The sequence below is a fragment of the Adiantum capillus-veneris genome, chromosome 23 (genome assembly GCF_014529385.1).
Source record: "Adiantum capillus-veneris isolate H3 chromosome 23, ASM1452938v2, whole genome shotgun sequence".
In the NCBI taxonomy this organism is placed as follows: Eukaryota; Viridiplantae; Streptophyta; class Polypodiopsida; order Polypodiales; family Pteridaceae; genus Adiantum; species Adiantum capillus-veneris.
Window position 1 is genome coordinate 130,134,862 of NC_140953.1, and position 24,313 is coordinate 130,159,174.

The 24,313-nt window shown below is 46.2% G+C and overlaps 1 protein-coding gene across 2 annotated transcripts in view; it reads left to right on the forward strand.

The window, feature by feature from the left end:
- The first annotated feature begins 279 nt into the window (after positions 1-279).
- LOC147428543 (putative protein phosphatase 2C 26) overlaps positions 280-24,313 on the forward strand; it is a 78,131-nt gene continuing 54,097 nt past the window's right edge. Inside the window, exons 1-3 of one of the 2 annotated variants that reach the window (XM_086497584.1) lie at positions 281-547; positions 705-756; positions 853-932. In XM_086497584.1, coding sequence (XP_086353710.1) covers positions 303-547; positions 705-756; positions 853-932 — 377 coding nt within the window. In that variant the 5' untranslated portion in view covers positions 281-302. Of the gene's footprint in view, positions 548-704; positions 757-852; positions 933-24,313 lie in introns of both variants that reach the window. The other variant, XM_086497585.1, reaches the window with a different exon arrangement.

Genomic DNA, 24,313 nt, shown 5'->3' on the forward strand with positions numbered 1-24,313 from the left:
CTCTTAATGGCTTCCAAAAATAATAATTTAAAAGCATGCAATGAAACTCTAAGGTAAGTAAGGAGCTAAAAGGAGAATAATTGAAGCATGCTCGTGGATTAAATGTGTTTCCAATACCTCAGGGCTTTTCATCTACACCATCATCACCCTTCACTTTTGCATTTTGAGATGTTTTGCAAGGTTTTCCATTTTTCCCAAATGGTTTTTCAAAAAAAAAAAAAAAAAACTTTGGGTTGCACTTGGCACCAATGAAATAACTTCATAGTCTCTATATTCGAACTTCAAATTTTAGAGGCGTGGTTATGGAAGCTCTAATGAGAGCAGCTTCTGTAGAGTGCCACGCTTCTTCGCTTATGCTCTCGCTGCCTCAGGCTCATCTGCCCCACTTAACTTCAGCGAAGCAAACAGTACGGTTCTCTCATAGGGGAGGAGCTGCGAACGCACTGGTTGCCCGACCTTCTTGGACACGTACAATTGCTGAGAAATGTAAAGCTTCTCCTCCTTGTTATTGCTCTGCAGCATCGTCTACAGCCATAGCCGATCAAAGGCAAGTGGTTTTCTCGTAGAGAGTGTGAAGATTATCTTTCGTCTTTGCTGTGCTATTGTGTGTTTATGTGAGCTCATTTTGCAGTAGAAAAAGTATGGCTGATGTGTCTGCGCGTGCGCTTGGGTGTGTCATTTAAATTGTTTATCCCCCTAAGCAGGTTAGACTTTGCGTTGTCCGTGGGCAGTGCAGTTATACCTCATCCAGCAAAGGTGTGCCACATTAGAGTAGAACACAAAGCTTTGATTCTGGAAGTGACACAGCATAACAGATAATCACTTTTTTGTGTGTTTTGTGATACAATCAAGGTGGAGAAAGGTGGGGAGGATGCATTTTTTGTCAGCAGCCATAATGGTGGAGTCTTAGGAGTGGCAGATGGGGTCTCCGGGTGATTTCTATAGCACATTTCTGTTGAGTTGTCAAAATAGCTATATTTCATTGCATGCACATCCTTCCCATAGCGAATGTTTACAATTGGCGAGCTTCGTATTTTGTGAGCTTAAATTTCTCACAAGAAGCTCTTCCACAGTACACACACGTCATTAAATCTGTTTGAAGAGGTTTACTTGTGTGAAATTGGCCTCTTTCTTATTTTCCTTCTTGTAACAAACTCTTAGTATCACCATTGAGGGAACAAAAAAGAGTAAAGAGAGGAAAGGAGATATTGAGATGGAGATGAATGGAGAGAACAGAAGAAAAGAACGAAAGAAGTTTTTTTAGAAAGCTGAAAAGATTGTGAAACCACTGAGTCACATCCATTTCTACATGTCACCTTGGAAGTGCTTAATAGCACAAACTGGAGAAAAAGAAGACTAGCCGAAAGATGTTGCAGATTTTATTGCAGATTCTTTGCTTTATCATAATTCATTAGGTCTGCTTTAAATTTCTTAAGATGAAGAATTTTTAGGTGACTCTCATCTCACATGGGCTCCATGTGCCATGTGCATTGTGGACATTCTACAACCCAAAGCGACGCCTTAGTCTAGGAAATCCTAGGCTCTTGGGGGTTGTGTATTGGTATCCTTGTGAGCATGTTCGCAAGGCCTGCATGTCTGGACCAATCCACATCTCTCTAGCATAGCCAATATGGCCCTGGCTGTTGATCCCATAGTAAATGGTGTAGTGGCAACAGAGAAGGTGATTCCAATATATACATATGAAGTGACCACCTCCACTTGACCTCCTTCAAGAGTGAATGTAGCATGGCTTTTGCCTTGTCTCGAGGTGTGAAACATCATGCCTTGGTCTTCCCAAGGTTCATTGTGAGGCCTTTGCGTACAAAAATCATCTAATGCATGCAAGTGTTGTTGTAGACCTTCTGAAGGCTCAAACACTGATATAATATCATCATTTCGTAGCTTTGAAACCTTGAAACCCCAAAACGCGTGAAATGTTTTGGTGAAATGACCGAAACGCGAAACTTGTTTCAGGTCAAAGGTTTTGCAACTTTTGAACCCCGAAAACCTCAAAAACGTTGCGGCCAAACAGCTGAAACATGAAACTTGTTGAAACAGTTAAGACTTTTAGGTTTCAACCTTGGTATGAAGAGCCGGTATTCAACGATTTAGCGACACAATGATACAAAAATATAGAATGTCTACTCTCACAAACAAAAGAATAGATTTGGGTTTTCTCTCATGCAAGAAAATTGATATTTTCTTTTTGTTTCTTTCAAGCTTCTAACACAATGGAGACTCAATCTCTCTATCTCTACCTTCCTTGGTCTCTCTCATCGTATGTATGTATGTACCTATACTTTTACATGCATGCACACACGTAATATGTATTAGAGTTCAGATTCCTGTCCGGTGGTGGCTCCAGTATCTCCTAGGAGTAGATTAGGGAGCAATGGATGTTTTGTGGCTGTGTCTGGCTATACTTGAGGTGACGTACTTGTTCACGACAGTGCATTTCACTGTGTTGCTCACCCGGTGAGCTGGCATGAGACAGGATCCCCATTCCTAGTGTTTCCCCGGGGTCAAAGTCTCGACTCTTCTGCAGTTTCACTACTAAATATGTGTGTCATGTCACTTTTTGTGAGTTTACATATTTATTAGCATTTATTAGGCCATTTATGGGATCGTGCGGTTTTGCTGCAGGTAGGGTAAATCAAAGATTTGCCTATATATGCAACCCCCCCCTTGTACTTTTGGCATGTGTTATCAGTGCAGAGATCCAGTGTTTGGGCACACTCTCTCTCTAGCTTTTTCTCTATGCTAGTGTCTTCTCTATGTGTTGCCACACCCTCTCTCTAGCGTTTCTGACCACCATTGATCTCTCTCTCTCTCTCTCTCTCTCTCTCTCTCTCTCTCTCTCTCTCTCTCTCTCTCTCTATATTGCGCCGTGTGCACATCCTCGGTGTGACATCGCCTACGAAGAGTTCCCGTGCGCCTTCGGTGGGCGGTACACCCTAGGAGCTTGACGACAAGGAGATCCATCGCGATAGATCCGAGATCTATTGGCTGCCCGATACGGAGAGGAGGTTTGCTTGCAGTTGTAGACAAGTTCATCACCCGATTCACACCTTTGACATGGTATTAGAGCTAGGTTTGCTTTTGAATCGGATTGGTGATTTGTGTGAGTTTTTGGTGCTAATTTTTTGTTACGAAAAGAGACGGCTTGCTGTTTTTTCTGCGTTTTTCACTCTTTTGGGGCTGATTTCGGCTGGAGTGGACAGAATTGCAGATTTTATCTTGTATTTCGACCTAGCCTTATCACATGCCTAAATTCTCCAACAGCATGGAGAAAAGTGAGGATTCTGAAACAAGTTCAGCCTGTGATGACGAAGTTCATCAAGAGGAGGAGATCGGCAGTGGTGAACCCACCGTCAACAAGGAGTGGGGAGATTGGTCCTAGTTCTACTCTGGTGCAGGTGATCAACCACTCAAGATACCTACCCTCCCTACCTTTCCCTTGGATCGGCAATTGAATGGAGACAACTATGCCATTTGGAAAGCTACCATGATGGCGGTCTTTGACTCTTACGAGCTTGGAGGTTTTGTCTCGAAAGCAACTTTCAACAGCCAAAGGACCTTGCAGGAAATCCGGTCTTTCATTATCCTCAACAATACACCATCAGTTATTAGCCACATACGATTGATGAAAGATGCGAAGTTGATTTGGGATCGGCTTTCTTCACTTTATGATCGAGTTTCTCCAATGAAGCGGATAGCCCTCGAGGTGCAGTTGAGGACCTTGGATGCGAAGAACTCTTCCATGCGGGATCAAATCAACAAGATGCAGGAGCTTCAACACTTCATATGGGAAAGCTTATCAGTTTAGAGGATATGGCCATCTAGCTTTTGGTCCAATTGCCTCTGTGGTACACCAACTTCTATTCTTCCTTGATTACGAGTGGCCGGCTAAATACTATCTCCTGGGACGAAATTGTTCCAATGGTATCAAACCAAGAGGAGCAGTGCAATACGGGGAAGAAGTCAGGCTCCAAAGCCTTGACCGGTTCTTCCAACAACAAGAAGCAGAAGGGTAAGAAGAAAAGCAAAAACACCAAATACAAGAAGAGCGATGCCGAGCGGAAAGCCTTGAAGGCGGAACGACTTTGCAACAGTTGCGGTGAGAAGGGACATTATTAATGGAAGTGTCCAAAGTGAGTTGGAGATGCTTTGACTTCTTCGGCGGCAGTGGTGCAGTTACCGGCCTTTGTTCATTTGGAGATTCTTCCCACAAAGGACTCTCCAGGGACATCGGAGGCCGAGTTGACTTTTGCGGGTCGAGACGATCGTGATTGGATTCTGGATAGTGGTGCCTCAAGGCACATGACACCTTCGAAGGATCTTTTGTCCAACATGCAACGACACTGTGGTACCATCTTCATTGGCGACAAATCTGAAATTCGTACTCACAGCGAGGGATCCATGGAGCTCATTCCCGACGACAGAGGGGCATGCATACCTCTAAGGTACTTTATGCTCCAAAGCTGGGAATTCATCTCGTGTTTGTGCACGAATTGTGCAAGCTTGGCATGGAATCGATCTTTACAGAGGATGCGGTATCTATTTGGGATCGGCAATCCGGCAAAGAGGTCAGAGGGGGCTCGGTGGAGAACGGACTCTACAAGCTCCATGCTCTTTCTTCAGCAACTCGGATACCCATAGATGATCTTTGGCATTACAGATTTGGTCATTTGAACAATGATGCTCTTCGGCTTGCTTTTCGTGAGCAAATGCTTACAGGCTTACCCGATGTTGGAGATAAGCATGGGAAATGCATTACTTGCATTCATGGGAATCAACATCGAGAATCTATTTAGAAGCTTGCTATACGCCGAGCCATTACCGTTTTGGAGTTGGTTCACACCGACTTTTGTGGACCTATGCAGACCCCTTCCCTCGGCAAGGCTCTTTATTTCATGTTATTGGTAGATGATTTCAACCGCTTTACTTGGGTATACTTTCTACAGCACAAGCACGAGGCATTTGGCCTCTTCAAGAATTGGGGTTCTCTTGTGGTAAAGGAAAGCAATCGAGTGTTGAAGACTATTCGATTGGACAAAGGTGGGGAGTTTACCTCCTATGCTTTTATTCAGTTTTGTGCGGATCATGGCATCAAGCCGCAAGGGAGAGCTTGTGAATACCGGATCACCTTCAGAGAATGGTGTTGTGGAGCGGAAGAATAGTACAACGATAAAAATGGCACGGACCATGCTTGAGCATCGAGACTTGAGGAGTGCTTTATGGCAGAAGCAGTTGCGACGGCAATTCATACTATAAACCGATCTCCAACCTCTTCAGTTCCTAACAAGACGCCATTTGAAGCCTATTTTGGTAAGAAGCTCGACGTCTCCCACTTTCGGATTTTTGGGAGCGATGCCTATGACCCCAAGTCCTTGAGAATGGTTTTTGTCGGGCGGCTACAACTCTCTTTCTGAGGGATATCGACTTTATGATCTAGATAAGAAGGATATTGTACTCAGCCGTGATGTTATCTTCAACGAGATTTTACCTTTAGAGGGGGCTTCTGCTCCCAAGTCTTCCACGACGATCTGTGATTTGCTGATACTTGGGGACCTTGATTTTGATTTACCTCTTGATGAACCCTCTTCTCCCACCCCTGTTCCTCAGGCTACGGAGGAGAATGCACCCATTCTTGATGATGCAGATGACAATGGTTCTCATCATAGTGCAGAGTTAGAGCCAAATATACTAGTGGCTCCTCCCTCGGAGAGCAAGACATACAAGTTACCGAGTTGTTGAGGTAGATGGAACTTTATTACAGGTGAACTATGCCTACATTGATCAAGGACAGAGACCCTCTTTCAATTGAGGAGGCACTTTCACAACCAAAGTGGAAGTTGCCATGCAGAAAGAACTTGATTCCATCAAGAAGAACAACACTTAGGAGTTGGTTCCGCAGCCTGCCAAGCGGAAAGTGACTGGTGTTAAATGGGTTTACAGGACCAAGTATAAATTTGATGGTTCATTGTACAAGCACAAGGCAAGACTAGTTGCCAAAGGCTTTTCTCAGGAACCTGGTGTGGACTATGACGAGACCTTTGCACCGACTGCAAGGATGGCGACCATTCGGATAGTTTTTGCCCTTGCTATCTTTTTCGGGTGGCCGGTTTTTTTGATGGATGTTGTTTCGGCATTCCTCAATGGTGATTTAGAGGAGAAGGTGTATGTGGAGCACTCTCCAGGGTTCAAGGATCTAGACTTCGTAGACATGGTTTGTAGGTTGCTAAAGGCTCGATTGCCTAAAGCAATCCCCTCGAGCGTGGTACAAGAAGATAGACTCTTTCTTCCTACGACACTTTTTTTTGACGATCTTCTGCAGACCGAGATTTATACATTTATCGTGAGGGAGGATTGGTGACACTTGTTATCCTCTATGTGGATGATCTTGTGATTACAGGTAGCCATGTCGAGCACATCCGCAGTACTATGGAGACCTTGGCTAATGAGTTTGAGATCACAGATCTTGGCTTGCTTCATCACTTTCTTGTTTGGAGATATGACAGACAGAGGGGGGCATCTTTTTCTCCCAGAATCGCCATATCCAAGAACTGTTGGAAGCATTTGGTATGACCGAGTGCTAACCTATCTCAACCCCTCTGGATCCCAATCACAAGTTGTCACAATTTGATCTCCCCATTGTAGCAGATACTACACAGTATCGGAAACTGGTCGGTTCTCTCATTTGGGTACTCAATACCCGTTTTGATGTGAGTTTCCCAGTGGGACTTCTCAGTTCTTTCGTGCAGAAACTTGCCAAGTCACATTTAGAGCAGGCTCTTCGGACTCTGTTGTATTTAAAGGCGACCAAGTCATTAGGCATAGAGGTACAGACTCCCAGATCATTCTACGAGGATGGAGTGATTCGGATTGGGATGGAGATCCAGATAGACGAGAATTGACTACATGTTACACCTTTTCTTTTGTCTCAGGAGCAGTTTCATGGAGCAGCAAGAAACAACCAACAGTTGCCTTATCTTCCACAAAGGCAGAGTACCGAGTTGTTTGCAGTGCTACATGTGAGTCAATGTGGATTCGGAGGTTACTTTTGGAGACGGGATTTCCCTAGCAGACGACCATCATGTACTCTGACAACTAGAGTTGTATAGCCATTGCGAGCAACATCGGTGTTCCATGCCCGGACCAAGCATATAGAGATACAATACCATTTTGTTCGTGAGAAGACCCAGGATGGCTCTATCCGACTAGAGTACATCTCGACTTCGGATAACCCCGTTGACATCTTCACCAAACCTCTTCCACATGCGACATTATCCTCTCATGCCAACTCCCTTGGACTTGTTTCCCGTCCAGGAGCAGAGAGGGAGTGTTAGAGTTCAGATTCCTGTCCGGTGGTGGCTCCAGTATCTCGCAGGAGTAGATCAGGGAGTGAGGGCTGTTTTGTGGCTGTGCCCGGCTCTACTTGAGGTAGATGTACCTGTTCACGGCGGTGCACTTCACTGTGTTGCTCACCCGGTAGGCTGGCATGAGGCGAGACCCCCATTCCTAGGGTTTCCCGGGGTTAGAGTCTCGAGTCTTCTGCAGTTCTGCTACTAAATATGTGTGTCAGGTCACTGAGTTTACATATTTATTAGCATTTATTAGGCCATTTATGGGATCGTGGGGTTTTGCTGCAGGTAGGGCAAATCAGACATTTGGCTATGTATGCAACCCCCTCCCCTCGCCTTTGCACTTTTGGCATGTGTTATTAGTGTAGGGATCCAGTATTTGGGCACACTCTCTCTCGAGCTTTCTCTGTGTGTTGCCACACCCTCTCTCTAGGGATGGTTTCCTACGACGTCAAGACTCTTCTTCTCGGGTGTGCGGGTGGGTGTGTGTGTGTGTGCGCGTGCGCTAATAAAAAGAGGAAAATGGTATAACCTTTCTATCACCCAAGTGTGGTAGATTGGTTATGCCATTTCCCTCTTGAATAACAGGTCTTGAGTTCAACTCCTCGTTGACTAGATCTTTAAGGTCTCTTGGGATGGTTTCCTACGACGTTAAAACTCTCTTCTTCTTCTTCTTCTTCTAGCGTTTCTGCTCACCATCTCTCTCTCTCTCTCTCTCTCTCTCTCTCTCTCTCATTTTTCCTGAGCGATCTCTCTCTCTCTAGCTAGCGCTCCCTCTCCTCTGCTGTGTGCACACCCTCTCGGTGTGACATCGCCTACTGTGTCACGTGACACGTCCAACCCTGTATGTTCGTGGACAAGCTACAGCATGACTAGGGTTCAGTTCAGTCAAGTCAGTCTAGACTAGGAAGTGATCTGGCACTTTTGTGAGTCTGTTCGCAGACCGTGCATGTCCAGACACTTAGATTAGATGCATATCCTCCGGTTGCACACAGCATGATCATCAGCATTACCATCAGAATCCATCAGGGGAATTTTCCAGTGCATAAAACCTATTTTCCCTATTTTTGACATTTTTCACTTATTTACTAAGTGATTTTTGTTGGGAACTAGGTAGGTCAATTTTGCTAATTTAATATATAAGCAACCCTAGCGCTAGACCTATCTGGTAGAGAAGAAGGAAGTGCACCAGGCATCTATCTCCCCATCTCAAGCAAGAACCACCCCCCCTTCATCCTGGCGTTTTCAGCAAAGAAAATCCAGCGTTTTCAGTCCCTTCAGCCTGGCGTTTTTCAGCATACACTCCCCTCGCCAGCAGCCACTCAGTAGCGCCTGCAATACTCAGCCACTTCAGTGTTTATGCAGCAGCGATTTCAGCCTCAGAACAGCGTTTTCAGCAGGCAAATTCAGCAAACAAAAGGGCAGCAGAACAGCGTTTTTGGACAGCAAATCAGCGACAGAAAAGGCCATTAGATCCAGTGTTTTGGACCTGCAACTAGCGTTTTTCATGAGCAAGGAAGCCAGCGTTTCAAGCATTCAGTTTTTCAGCATTAGATTCGTCATCGTCGTCCGCACCGTCGACTTCGACATCACAGCATTTAGATTCATTGCATCAGCCCCTTGTATCAGATTGTGCAATCAATAGCGTAGACCTCTCTCGCCATCGAGAGAGGGGCCCTTGGTTTACAACTTTCCGGTGTCGTATTTTCTTCTCTCTCTATCTCTGAGTCTTAGCACCTTCATTTGCAGTGTTCACCACTTTGTTTGTGTCCATTGCACTCTCTCACTAAAGGAACGGAAGGCTCTCCCTTCTATAAGTAAAAGGAATCCTTGAGCACAATTCGGAGCACTCATCTTGAGCAAAGTTCAACATTCACTTCCGCTGCACTTAACATACGCGTGCCCGTTCGGTGGGTGGTACACGCTAGGAGCGTGACGAGGAGGAGATCTATCGCGATAGATCCGAGATCTATTAGCTGCCCGATACGGAGAGGATGTTTGGTCGCAGTTGCATATAAGTTCATCACCAATTCACCCTTTTTGGCTGCAGCTTTGACAATATGGGCGTGCTTATGAGTTTAGATGTGAGTGTGCATTGTATACATACATATATACATACATACATATATAGATATATGCATGCATATATAGAAATAAATAAATAATTATATACATATTATTACGAAACCCGTTTTTCTTTTTTCTTACCCTAAAGAGGAACATTTTAAAACCTCGAAACCTTGAAACGGACGATACTGCGAAACGTTTCATGTCACACTGCTTATGTCATGTTCGATGATGGGACACCAAGTGATTGGGTAGAGAGAGAGAGAAAAATGAAATGAAATGAAATGTTATATTAACGTCTTCAAAAGGCCAAAGTGACCTATGAGACCGGAAAGTTACAATGTGGTGGTTCTGAATCCTGATACAAAGTCAGAGTAACAAGATGACAAAAATGAAATGACAAATGACAAAATAAAATATTATGGAATCCTAAACTGCTAGGTGTGAACTAAGCAGCTAGCTGGGATAGCTAAATCACAAGAGATCCAGCATCGGTCGCTGGTGGATCTCATCAATCTCCTCCATGGTCAGTAGTTTGACCAGGTGTCGTGCATGTCGGGCCAAAGTGATCCGAATCCTCTGATGCTGCCTCTGTCAATGCTGTGTAGTCCTTCGTAGTCGTGGGCGTCTGGATCTCCCCAACTCAATCGCTCGGTCGATCAGTGTGCCTCTAGTGTGAGGTGACGAGCTCTGCTGTGGTAGTAACTCCTCTGGGTGTCCAGTGGCAGCTCTAAAGAAATCTGTGATCTGTCTTTGAGACTGGCTAGCCTCTCCTCTCATCAGGCTCTCTCTGTGTTTGCGTAGCTCGAGCAAAAACAAACCCAAGCATCTCTAATCCTCGTACCGCATGACTCTGGAGAATGGTCCAAAGCCCTCTCTGAACAAGCAATGGAAGCGGCCTCGTATCTCGTAGTAGACAGGGCAGTGGCATGTGTAGTGCAACTCTGTCTTAGGCTCGATGTCACACAGGGGGCATGTCCTGGCCTCTGCTGGTACTTCGCTGTATCTCCCAGTCTCGATCCGCAGCTGGTGTGAAGATGTGAGTATCTGGCCGATAGCACATCGTATCCCATGAGACAAGTGGGTGTCCATGTATCTGGGCCTCATCACAAAACCATCAACCGTAAGCTGGAGGAGATGCTCTCTGTAGAAAGCCATCTTCGTGCCCAGCTCGTGCGCTGGCGGTATCCATGTCCTCCTGGTGTCTAGCTGAGTCAAGTCCTGGCGGATGAGCCTGGTGATCTCGGACTGTGTAAGAGTCAGAGAGGGTGCATCCAGTGAGTATTGGAAGGGAGGCAATCTGTCTATGCTGAACCCATGCGCCTGAAACCATGATGTCATCTCCCCATACCAGCATGCTGTATTTCCCTGCATGGCTAACTGTCGAGAGGACTCAAGTGCAAGGCGGGCATATGTGTCTCTGGGAAGTTCCCACATGCGGTGTATGAAGGAGACAGACCTGGTGATCGCCTCAACCACTAGTGGGGGGGCAGCTAGCTCTGCTCGGACAATAGCACGTGGTACTGAAGCCTTGGCTCTAATGAGCCGCGAGATCATAGAGACCAGAGGCCTCTCCATGTCCCCCATCCATCACTGCGGCTTGTCCTCCCGTGATGATCCAATGAAGGTCCCCAAATCTCAGCTCCATAAAGCAATGATGAAGCCACCAGAGTGTCAAAGAGCCAGAGCTTCGTCCGAGGCTCCTGAAATTGAACCTGTGAACACATCCTTTCCAATCTACCCAATGCTGCATGGGCTCTGGTCAGTCTAGTCTCTGCTGCCCTCCTCAATGAAAATGCTGGCCCACTAAAACCACTCCGAGGTAAGTGTACGCATCTGTATACTCCACTGTCTCCTGGCCGTATGTGAATACTGGCGCTGACCTCCTGATCCACTGTGGGGTGGTATTAAATGCCATGACCTTGGTTTTACCAAGGTTGACGGACAAACCACTTTCCTGAGCAAACCTATTCAAAGCATCCAAGTGATGTTGCATCCCCTCCGGAGAGTCGGAGATCAACACAATATCATCAGCATATAACAATAGTGGAATCCATGTCCCTGCCAGCTGTGCACCTCTATCACCATCTCTCTCAATGTAGTCAGAAACCTCATCCACATACATAGCAAATAGAGTAGGAGAGAGCGGGCAGCCCTGCTTCACCCCAATAGTGGAGTGAATCGGTGTGGATAGACCCTCTGAGGTGCGTACCTGCCCCACTACTGACTTGTATAATGCCATGACCCCCCAAATGAGCTCTGTGGGTACTCCCATCTGCTGTAATCTGCGCATCAATCTAGCTCTGGGCACTGTGTCAAATGCTTTGCGGAAATCCACAAAGCTACAATAGATCCGTCTCCCACACGATCTACCCTCCTCAATGATGGCTTTGAGTGTCGAGATATGGTCAAGAGTAGAAAAACCCATCTTGAACCCTGCCTGCCCGGCTGCGCGTATCCCCTCCCTCTCTGCCCAGCTACTCAGCTGCTGCTCAAGAATAGATGCCTACAACCGTGCCAATGTGTGTCCAATCATGATAGTGCGATGATTCCCAGGCTCCATAGGGTCTCCCAACTTGAAGATAGGTACAATAGTAGATAGGCTCCAAGTATCAGGCAAGCCCTCACACATGGCACGGTTAAACATCACTGCTAGAAGCTCTGCTAGTAGATCTCTGGCATGCGTGAAATATTCAGCCACTAAACCATCATGATCGTATGCTCTCCCAGTCCTCATCCTGTCAATGGCCTTCCTCACCATCTCCACTGTGAAAAAAGCACATGTGTGTGGGCATGGATCGGGAGGGTCAGGCTGCTCAAGAACTGTGTACAGAGATGATGCGTATTGGCCCCAATCCTCTGTAGAAGTGATGGCGGGGGGGGGGGGGGGGGAGTGCTCCTGAAAGAGCCGCCATGCCTCATTCTTGAGTCGTGACTCAAGAATAGCTGATATAGATCCTGCTCTAGGCGAGCCAAAAATGCCCTCTTCTTCTGCCGCACTAGGCATCGGAAGTCAATCTGTGACTGTCTGTGAGTGATGTCCCCCAAAAGCACCTCCCTCTGAAGTCTAGCTCTAGTGTCCCGGCATTCCTCATCATACCAATTGTTCTGGGGCATGCTCCCTGAGCGGCGTCTCTGCTTAGGCTGGGTATGTGGGTATGCCTCTGCTGCTGCATCATGTAGTGTCTGTGTCAATATAGTAGTAAGCTCCTCCAGAGGTTGCCTTGGCTCCTCTGTGCATAGGTGTCTATAGATCCCATCTATGTATACAGAGTCCGTCTCCTGTGTGAAGGTGTAGCGAGTAGGGGCTGCTGTCCTTAGCCTGTGTGCTACACCAAACTGAAAAGAGATGGTCAACGACACAACAGCATGATCCACTGCCACACCAACAGGTCTGGGTCCAACCGTGAGATCTTGGATACTAGAGATGAGGCTCGGCTGTGCCATGACATAATCCACTGTGCTGGCTCCATGTCTGTGTGGAAAGCATGTAAAACCCCCCGAAGCGGGAAATCTCTGTTGGCCATTCAAGATGGCCAATCCATGTGCAGTCCCCATGTCTATCAAGTGTCGTCCATACTCAGTGTGTTCTCCATCTTGTGATAGTCTGGAAAGGCTTGTCTCTGCAGCATCCAGCTCTCTCAGCATCTCCTCTGAAGTATCATAAAATACTGTCTGATGATGGGCAGTCCTAGCATTGAAATCCCCTAGAATGATGATGTCACCATCTCTAGAGAACTCCCATATGTCATCATCCAAAATAGAGAAGGGGGACTGTCCTCTGGGTGGTGCATACACTGACGTGCTCGGGGGAAAGTAGCAAATAGCAATGTAAAGATATTTGCCTGTCTCTGCTCTCAATCTCCTCTTGATCCCCGCCCACTGTGCTCTAATCGTGTCTCCTGTCTACAAGCAGTCTCCCATCTATATCCACTAATGTTAGGCATAGACTGCCCAGGGGCCTGATGTGTCTCAGAGTAGAAGACGATGTCTCTTCCCGTGAAACTATCCTCAGAGGCGCCCACATCAAGTCGCATAGATCCATTACAATTCTAAGTGGCAACTTTGAGTGTGGTCCCATGGGTCTCGCACTGTCATGTGGAGCGCCGCTCTACAATCACAACACGGCCATCTTTGTAGAAGGTCGTCTTTCCCTTCTCCCTTGCCGCTTGAATCTTTGGCATTACCTCTCTCATATGCGCAAGCTATGTGAGAGTGAGGTCATTTCCAAGGAATATGCCCGTTTTCTTTAGTGTAGGACGCTTCTTCAAGAAGTCTTTCTTTGCCTCCATGGATGGGAAACGGATGATTAAAGCTCTCCCTTTTGAAGTCTCCCCATTGCCTTGTGTCTTCTTCCCCACCCTCCATGCCTTTGTATGAGTAGCCTCACTACCCATCATGCGGAGAAGTTCTTCAACTTTCCCTTCCACATCATCTCGGTCTTTTAGACCGGTTACTCTTATATGCAAAGCTCTAGTTTTCCTTTGCTGTTCTTCTTCTAGAGCCATGTTGATGATTATAGGAGTGGGGACAGATGAGGTTTCTTTCCCTTTCCCTTTCTTAGCGACTTCTATCCATTTCTCGGCCTCATCCGCCTTCTTTTGCGTCTTCGTGATCACATCCATCCACGAAGACGTCTTTACCACCTTTTGTTTCTCCTCCTCTTTGATCATCCGTACCTGCTCCTTGATGACCTTGATTTCCTCTATTACCGAAGGTTGGAATTCCCCTTCCTCTAGTCCATTGCTTGCTCTATCAGCAAGTTCTCGCTTGAGAGCTGAAACCTCTTCTTTAAGTGCTTTGGAGTCCGCCTTAAGTACTTGTAGCTCTGTGTGCAGGTCCTCTTGCTCTTTCTTCCACTGTGCGCCTTCGTTGAGAAACATTTGAAGAAGGTTGGCCTTCTCTTTCCACCATCTCTCCATATCTGCTTTCCAGTCTTTCATCTCCCTCTCCATTTGTGTAATCCGCTTGTTTGTAAGCACAAAGGTTGCCTTCGGATGGGGCTTACACATTGGCGAAGCACTCATGACCTCCATCAAAAACACAATCTGCACTTCTGCCAGGCCAAGCCACTATGTCCACATCACACATACATCCCTGTCCCGCATAATGTATATGTCACCAGCCAGTGGCAATTCCATTTTTGTTTATTTCTCTTTCTTTGGGGAATTTCGTTTGTTTTACCTTTTGGAAACACCCCTCTGGAAATCTAACTGCCCTGCATTGCATAGCGAGTGTGGACGGCAAAATGTCTTCGCGTCATTACGTGCAGTTTGACATGGGGATCATTTTCTTACTCTGTGGCCAAGTCAACAGAGGCTGCAGGTGAGATATTTTTAGACCCGAGGGTCTAAAGCGGGAAAATGCAAAAATGAGTAACACTTGGCACTCTGAGGCAAGTTTACTACTTAAAGAGAAGGCAAAAACGTGATTTTTCAGCTGTGAGCTCCTTTTTGAGTGCTGTCACAGGTGGGAGAGCTTCAATGGAGTGCTGGCTTACCCTCTATGTACAGTGAGGTGCAGGATGTCATGACCTGCACACCTCTCACTGCTCTCTCTCTCCCCTATTCTTTATGGTTATGCCCCTCTAGTGGGCTCATCAGATTGACCAATGTACAATTGTGTGGGTTCATGCGCTATTGCCGAGGCAAGAGCCTCTTGCACAGGTAGTGGATTAGCTAGCGGCTAATCCCCCGCAGGTACATGTGAATTCGGAGAGGTTTCACGCCCGAAATCTTGTCTGATTCAAAAGGCAAGTAGCCCTACAGGTGCGGGAGCTCGAGGTCTTGCTACAGATGCGACCGGCACGCGAAAGAGAGCCCAAAACAAGGAATTACAGCCTGTTGTGTATTTTTGCAGGTTTAGGGTTTTGGCCCTAAACAGACCCTAATACCCCCAGGAGGTTCGGGGATGCAAGTGGACGGCTGTACAAGTGATCTGGCGCATTTTCGGGGCAGAAAACAGAGAATTCAGTGTGCTGCAGATTCTCGCCAGGTTTTGCAAAGTGTCCGTATGCATCGGGAAAGTCATCTAATGCGTGGGGATACTGACCGTGAAGGGTCCTAGTACAGTTATGTTGTCGAAATCGGGCCAGAACAGAAGAAATTCAACCCAGATTGTGCGGGGCAGCTTGTAGGGAACCACAACTTTTATTCCCTCTTTCAAAGAATAAAGAAATACCGAAATGGGCGCCTATTTAGGGGCCAATCTAGTGTCTGACTCGCATACAGATGCATTCTAGCATCTGTATCCCATTCCCCTCTCTTGTGTCATTATAGGACAGGTAGAATAGACGACTAATAATGGGTGAAAGCTAAATCAAGGTTTGAAGTAAAGTCTACCGTCCTTTTTGAAGTTAACAGGCCGGTTACATGGTTCCATCGACAGGATTAAATCACTTTTTCCTCAAAAAGTGAGCCTTGGTCAGTTTGGGTTAAAGACACAGAGAGAGTTTGGGATGACCTTGAAAACACAGAGAGTTTGAAAGTAGATCGAGTGGATTTACAGGTGAGAAAGGCTACGAAAGTCTTTCTTTGGATACAGGTGAGAAAGGCTACGAGTCTTTCTTTGGATTTACAGGTGAGAAAGGCTACGAGAGTCTTTCTTTGGATACAGGTGAGAAAGGCTACGAGTCTTTCTTTGGATACAGGATGGATGGCAACAAGGAAGAGGGTTCCTCTTCAGAGGATAGACAGCCTATTCCAACTGCACATGAAATTGGCGTGAGTTCAGGCCAAGCAGAGAAAGCTTTGCAGGTTGTTACTGCTGTGACCATGTTCAAGCAATTGATGGAGAATCCAAGATTTATGGAGTTCATACAATCTTCATGAATAGCACATCAAGTTCAAGGCAGTTTTGGCATGCCAGGAACAGTGTTTAGGGGTATGCAAGGCATGGTGCCCAACCCCATGTATGCAAACATTGGTTTGCACCCAGGATTTCAGGGCACACAAGGTCAGTTTGGGGTGTCACAAGGCAACTTGGGTATGGCTGGTTTTTCAATCCCATCAGTGAATATGACACCTGGACATCAACATGTTACTGGCAAGGGAGTACAGATGGCTCCCACAAGTGTACCCATTATGCAAACTGTCTCTTTTGATAATTTGGAGTCAATGGATAAGCTAAAGCCATACAAAGAAGATGATCAGTGAGTCCATTGACACATTCAATGGCTTTGATGAGAGGACAAAGGTTCTCTTTCCTCAAACAGTTTGACAAAGCATTTGTTGGAAGGAGCATTTAAAGTCAGGAAAGCTGCCACTTTTCTGGAAAAAAATGCAAGTCAGTGGTGGAATACACTGTTGTTACAAGGAGAGACTCCTTCCACTTGGAATGATTTCATACAGGTACCGAATTAGCTAAAGGCTAATTCAAAACAGGTACAGGATGATTTAACAAGATTTCTTGCGAGAAATCTCGTGTAAATCAAAGGGCAAGTAGTCCTACTGATGCAGAAGATCAAAGACTACGAATTGGTGCGATTGGCACGCCAAACTGAGCCCGAAAGAAGAAAATACAGCTTGCTGTATTTTTTTGCAGATTTAGGGTTTTGATCCTATTTGATGCCTTTTTGTCCCAAGAGCTTCGGGGAAGCTAGAGGAGAGTAATACAAGTGATCTAGAGCATTTTAGGAGCTAAAAACAGAGAATTCAGCGTGCTGAATTTCCAAGACAGGTTTGCAAAAGTGCTCTATTATGCGTGGATAATCACTTGGATATGTGGATTTTTCGTTGTGAAGGTTTCTACTACAGTTATGTTGCCAAAATTGGGTCAAAAAGAGAATTCTCAGCCCAATAAAAGTGACAGCATAAGGGTAGATCACAGGTTAATCTCCAAAGATCAAGATGAAGAGCAGAGAAAGATTGTTTTCGATGCTCAGTATGCAAATCAGTGATATTGCATAAAGGCTGAAATTGCCTGAGAGTTGGAAGATTCACAATGCGTTTCACGTGAGTCTTCTCAGACCCTATGTGGGTGATGTGCCAAAAGATATGCCAGCTGAAGATCAGCCGGAAGTCGAGGAACTAGACGAGATCTTGGTCTCGGAACAGATTTTGGCACATAAAGAAAGAAAAGAAAAGGCAAGGTTACAAGGTGCTGTTTGGTAAAGTTCAAAAGCTATTCACCTCTGGATGTCAAGTGGATGGAAAAAAGTGAACTTGCAGAGTCACTAACAGTATGGGAACTTAAAACCTTGGTTTGCAACCTACCTTGACCCCTTGAGATTCAGAGCTACATGGATTGTCAGTGTGACAATGGCTTCTGAAAGAAATGATGTACATGTTACTTACAATGAGCTCAAATGAAGTGCATGTTACATGAACGTTAGAGCTGTACAGATTGTCAGTTTGGCAATTGCTCTTATGGAATGTCCAAAAGCTTGGTTAGTGCTATAGAAGTGAGTATTTCTTGTCAGTTTGTCAAGGATACAGTAATTGCTTCTATTAAAGGGTACATGTGTAACCGCATTCTTAAACTGTCGGTTTGGGTATGCTCGAAAGTGTTACTGGATCCAACGTGTACTAAAAGACAGTGGCAAAATGCATCGCTACCATTTTGTCATTGGAAAGTTAATGACTCAAAGCAATGGCAGAGTGTGACGCTTCCACTATGTCATTGGGACAAGGTTCACACGCAGGCAATACATGTGTCGACAGGTGTTGAATACACCCGAGTGTTGATTGTAAGCATGTACGACATAGGTGCAAACGAGGACGTTTGAGATTTCAAGAGGGGGGTATGTCACCAGCCAGTGGCAATTCCATTTTTGTTTATTTCTCTTTCTTTGGGAAATTTCGTTTGTTTTACCTTTTGGAAACACCTCTCTGGAAATCTAACTGCCCTGCATTGCATAGCCAGTGTGGAACTGTTCAGAGAGAGTCCAGGCTTGAGGGCTAAAGAGCACTAAGGTTGGACAAGGACTATGGTTAGCCAAAGTGGGGTCATTGGCCAGCCAAAGAGGAATCCTTTGCTACATAGGCTACATTTCAGTTCTGGGTGTGGCTGCAGTGTACAAAGAGGGTCAGATGACCTAGAAGAATGTAATGGCAGAAACTCCTAAATTTTAGGGACTGCTATTTTTGGACGGCAAAATGTCTTCGTGTCATTACGTGCAGTTTGACATGGGGATCATTTTCTTACTCTGTGGCCAAGTCAACAGAGGCTGCAGGTGAGATATTTTTAGACCCGAGGGTCTAAAGCGGGAAAATGCACAAATGAGTGACACTTGGTACTCTGAGGCAAGTTTACTACTTAAAGAGAAGGCAAAAACGTGATTTTTCAGCTGTGAGCTCGTTTTTGAGTGCTGTCACAGGTGGGAGAGCTTCAATGGAGTGCTGGCTTACCCTCTATGTACAGTGAGGTGTAAGATGTCATGACCTGCACACCTCTCACTGCTCTCTCTCTTCCCTATTCTTTATGGTTATGCCTCTCTAGTGGGCTCATCAGATTGACCAATGTACAGTTGTGTGGGTTCATGCGTGATTGTCGAGGCAAGAGCCTCTTGCACAGGTACTGGATTAGCTAGCGGCTAATCCCCCGCAGGTACAGGTGAATTCGGAGAGGTTTCACGCCCGAAATCTTGTCTGATTCAAAAGGCAAGTAGCCCTACAGGTGCGGGAGCTCGAGGTCTTGCTACAGATGCGACCGGCACGCGAAACGGAGCCCAAAACAGGGAATTACAGCCTGCTGTGTATTTTTGCAGGTTTAGGGTTTTGGCCCTAAATGGACCCTAATACCCCCAGGAGGTTCGGGGACGCAAGGGGACGGCTGTACAAGTGATCTGGCGCATTTTTGGGGCAGAAAACAGAGAATTCAGTGTGCTGCAGATTCTCGCCAGGTTTTGCAAAGTGTTCGTATGCGTCGGGAAAGTCATCTAATGCGTGGGGATACTGACCGTGAAGGGTCCTAGTACAGTTATGCTACCGAAATCGGGCTAGAACAAAAGAAATTCAGCCCAGATTGTGCGGGGCACCTTGTAGGAAACCACAACTTTTATTCCCTCTTTTAAAGAATAAAGAAATACCGAAAGGGGCGCCTATTTAGGGGCCAATCTAGTGTTTGACTCGCATACAGATGCAAGAATGCATCTGTATCCCATTCCCCTCTCTTGTGTCATTATAGCATAGGTAGAATAGACGACTAATAATGGGTGAAAGCTAAATCAAGGTTTGAAGTAAAGTCTACCGTCCTTTTTGAAGTTAACAGGCCAGTTACAGTATACATATGTTTTCTATAAATCAATCATACATTCTTGACATTTGCTTTTCTGATTTTCTGCTAGTTTTTGTCAGAGCTGTTCTGTGTTTGTAAATCTGCAGGTCTTAGCAATTTTTGCCCAAAAAAATCCTTGCAATTTCTGCCTTTTGTAAACTTGCAGGTCCTTGCAATTACTTTCAAAAATCTCCAAACTGAAATTTTTGGGAATTTCCTGTTTTTTGTTTTCCCTGTAATTCTGATTTTCTGCGTGTGGGGGGAGGTAATTTCTGACGGACAAACACTGTACCTGTTGGGGGGTGGGTGTGGCGGGGCTGGCTGTGCGAGAGGGTGTTGGGGGTGAACAAGGCAGCGTGGGCAATGCAGGCAGCAGCAGCACGCTTCAGCGGCAGCAGCAGCGTGAGCAGTGAAGCAGGCAGCAGTGCGTCAACAGACTTCAGCGAGAGAGAGAAATGAAATGAAATGTTATATTAACGTCTTCAAAAGGCCAAAGTGACCTATGAGACCAGAAAGTTACAATGCGGTGTATCTGATACAAAGTCAGATTAACAAAATAAATTAAACTAGGATAACAAAATATAAATACTGCGGGATCCTAAACTAAGCAGTACAATGTGAGGACAATATGGGAGGGGAGTAGAGATCCATCTTCATTTGCACTCTGGACGACGAAAGAGTATGGCTTGAATCCTTTGCTGTAGTCTCCTTCGAAAGTGTGTAGCTCCTCTTCTCCATCGGGTCGTCTAGATCTCCCTAGCTCCAATGCTCGGTCTATGAGAATGCAAGTAGTGCGGGTAGACCTCTCCACCGTTGGCTGCTCCTCTGTCTGTTCTTCTGGGTGCACAATATCTAGTGTAAAGAAATCTGTGATCTATCTCTGGGGATGTCTCTCTTCAGCTCTCCTCTGTAAAGTTTCTCTATGCCTGTGTAACTCAAGTAGATATAGCCCAAGACATCTTTGATCGTCATAACTCATGACCCTAGATAGAGGCCCAAAACCTTCTCTAAATAGACAATGAAAACGGCCTCGCATCTCATAGTACACTGTGCAATGACATATGTAATGTACTTCTGTCTCTGGCTCTAGATGGCATAAGCGGCATATCCTGCTATCTGCTGGTGTCCCTCTGAATCTGCCAGTCTCAATCTCGAGCTGATGTGAGGACGTGCGTATCTGGCCAATGGCACAACGCAAACCATGCGAAAGATGCGTGTCCATATAGCTAGGTCGAATCACAAACCCATCCCCTGTGAGGTGGAGAAGATGCTCTCTATAGAAAGCCATCTTCGTGCCCAACTCCTGTAACGGCTCTATCCATGTCCTCCTCGTGTCTGTCCATGGTGAAACCATGTGTCTGAAACCATGATTCCATCTGTGCATACAAGCATGATGCATCCCCATTAAGAGCTAATTGTTTGGAGGACTCTAGAGCCACCCTGGCATATCTGTCTCTGGTAGTATCCCACAGACTGTGTACAAAGGAGAGTGATCTGGTAAGCAACTCAATCTCCACAGGGGGGGCAGCTAATTCTGCTCGAATGATATCATGCGGTACGGAAACCTTGGCTCTAATTAGCCGAGAGATCATAGATACCAAGGGCTTCTCCATACGCCTCCAACCATCCTGGCCTATAGAAGGTCCCCAGACCTGCACCCCATATAACATATTAGAGGCAACCAAAGTATCAAAGAGCCATAACTTTGTCCTAGGTTCGTGGAACCGAACCTGCGAACACATCCTCTCCATTCCTCCCAGAGCCGCACCAGCTCTAGTTAGTCTAGTCTCAGCTGCTCTTCTCAAAGAAAATCTGGGCCCAGTAAAGACTACCCCCAGGTAAGTGTATGCATCTGTATACTCCACAATCTCTTGACCATATTTGAAAGTAGGTACTGATCTCCGGACCCATTGCAGTGTGGTGTTAAACACCATAATCTTGGTTTTACCTAGGTTTACACACAACCCACTATCCTCTGCAAAACTGCGTAGTGCATCCAAATGTCGTTGCATACCTTCTGGTGAGTCAGATATCAGCACAATATCATCAGCATATAGCAACAATGGGATCCACGTCCCTGCCAACTGGGCACCCCTGTCACCCTCTCTGTCAATGTAATCAGACACCTCATCAACATACATACCTAATAGAGTAGGAGACAATGGGCAGCCCTGTTTCACTCCAATAGTAGAGTGAACTAAATCAGATACCCCTTTCGGAGTGCGTACATGTCCCACCACTGATCTGTACAAAGCCATAATCCCCCAAATCACCTCTATGGGCACCCCCATCTCCTGCAGTTTGCGCATCAATCGCATAGTTACATGGGACGGCGGGTCGGGGTCGGGAACGGGGACGGGACGGCAAAAGTTAGGAAACAGGGACGAGGGTCGGGACGGCAAAAAAAAAAGAAGAGTTTTTTTGGCTTTTTTTGACCTATACACATGCCACACACATAGAGCATCACTTTGACCACAAATTGACACTCAATAGACCAAAGAACATGAGTTATATAGACACAAATGTGCTAATAAAACATCGAGAAATGAGGACCCAAAGGGTGGCTTTTATAGCCATTGGGGTGCTTCGAAGTTAAAACATATGGCTATTGGAGAGAAACTAGCCTCTAGAAATGATTAGGTTTTCAAATTTTAAAAAAAGTCCCCTCCCATCCCCCGCCTTCCCCGGGACGTTTTGCCTGCGTTCCCACTTGGCAGCTCTTTTTCCGTCCGTCCCTACCCGTCCTTGTCTCGGAAATGGGCGTCCCCCGTCCGTAGGGTCCGTCCCCTCCGTCCCTTGTAACTATGATCAATCGAGCTCTTGGTACCATGTCAAATGCTTTGCGAAAATTCACAAAGCTACAATAGATCCGTCTCCCATGTGCTCTGCCCTCCTCAATGATGGCCCTGAGTGTCAGAATATGATCAAGAGTGGAGAAACCCCTCCTGAAGCCGGCTTGACCCTTTGCTCGTACACCCTCGCCCTTTGCCCAATTACTCAAGTGTTGCTCCAGAATAGATACATACAACCGTGCCAATGTGTGTCCAACCATAATAGTGCGGTAGTTCCTAGGCTTTGTAGGGTCACCAGCCTAGAAGATGGGCACAATATTAGACAACCTCCAAGTCTCAGGCAATCCCTCAGACATGGCACGATTGAACAACACTGCGAGAACCTCCATCAGCATATCCCTGGCATGTATAAAGTGCTCCGCTACTAGACCGTCATGATCATATGCCTTCCTTGTCCTCATCCTATCGATGGCCCTTTGTACCATAGCTGGGCAAGGCTTGGTAGGGTCTGGAAGGGGTTCCTGTCTAGGAACCGTATATAATAATGTCGCATATTGGCCCCACACATCAGGTGAAGTAATCACTGGGGGAGGGGAGTGCCCATGGAAGAGTCACCATGCCTCTCCTGAGTCCCTACTCAAGAACATTTGATATAAGTCTCGCTCCATCTGAGCTAGGTAAGCTCGCTTCTTCGGTCGCACAAGGCGTCGGAAAGCAATCCGAGACTGTCTGTAAGTGATGACTCCTAAAAGAAGATCCCTCTGAAGTTGGGCTCTCATCTCTCTGCACTCCTCATCAAACCAACTATTCTGGGGCATGCTCCTAGAATGTCGTCTCTTGCCCGGCTGAGTGTGTGGGTATGCCATTGATGCATCCCCATGCAGTGTCTCAGTCAGTAGAGTGGTGCACTCCTCCACTGAGAGGCTTGTACCATTTGTGCCAGCTGTGCCTTCCAATAGACGGTCCCAGATCTCCTCTGTATAAACGAAATCAGTCTCTAGTGTAAATGTATAGCGGGTGTGTGACCTGCCTCTTGATGTCTGGGTTGTACTATACTGAAATTTAACGGACAGTGTCAAGAGAGCATGATCTATTGCTATGCCCACTGGCCTGGCTCCCACTGTGAAATCCTGAATGCAGGGGACAAAGCTCGGTTGTGTCATAACATAATCCACTGTACTGGCCCCATGTCTGTGTGGAAAGCATGTGAAACCGGCTGCTTCGGGAAATCGCTGTAAGCCATTAAGTATGGCTAATCCATGTGTAGTCGTCATTTCCATGAGGTATCTCCCATACTCCGTCTGCTCTCTGTCATCTGAGCATCTGTCAAGTCCCAACTCACCCACATCCAGCTCTCTAAGCATCTCATCTGAAGTGTCGTAGAAGACTATCTGCGAGTTTCCCGTTCGGGCATTGAAGTCCCCTAGGAGAATGATATCACTATCCCTAGAAAACTCCCATATGCCATCATCTAGAATAGAAAAAGGCGACTGCCCTCTGGATGCAGCATACACGGATGTACTAGGAGGAAAGTAACATATGGCAATATATAGGAATCGACCTGTGTCAGCTCTCAATCTCACCCACATATATCTAGCATGATCATCTCTTCGTACAATATGCAGTAATGGTTGTAGTTCCTCTCTGGATAGCACTGCTACTCCTCCTGAACCTCTACTCCCATGCTCAGATCTCGCATTTGTCCTGTGAGCTGTCTCCCATGTGTATCCCATCACATGTGGCATTACCTGTTCAGGGGCTTGATGAGTCTCTGAGAAGAATACAATATCCTTGTCTTTGAAATTGTCCTCAAATGCACCCACGTCCAACCTCATAGACCCATTACAATTCCAGGTAGCCATCTTCAGTGTGGTC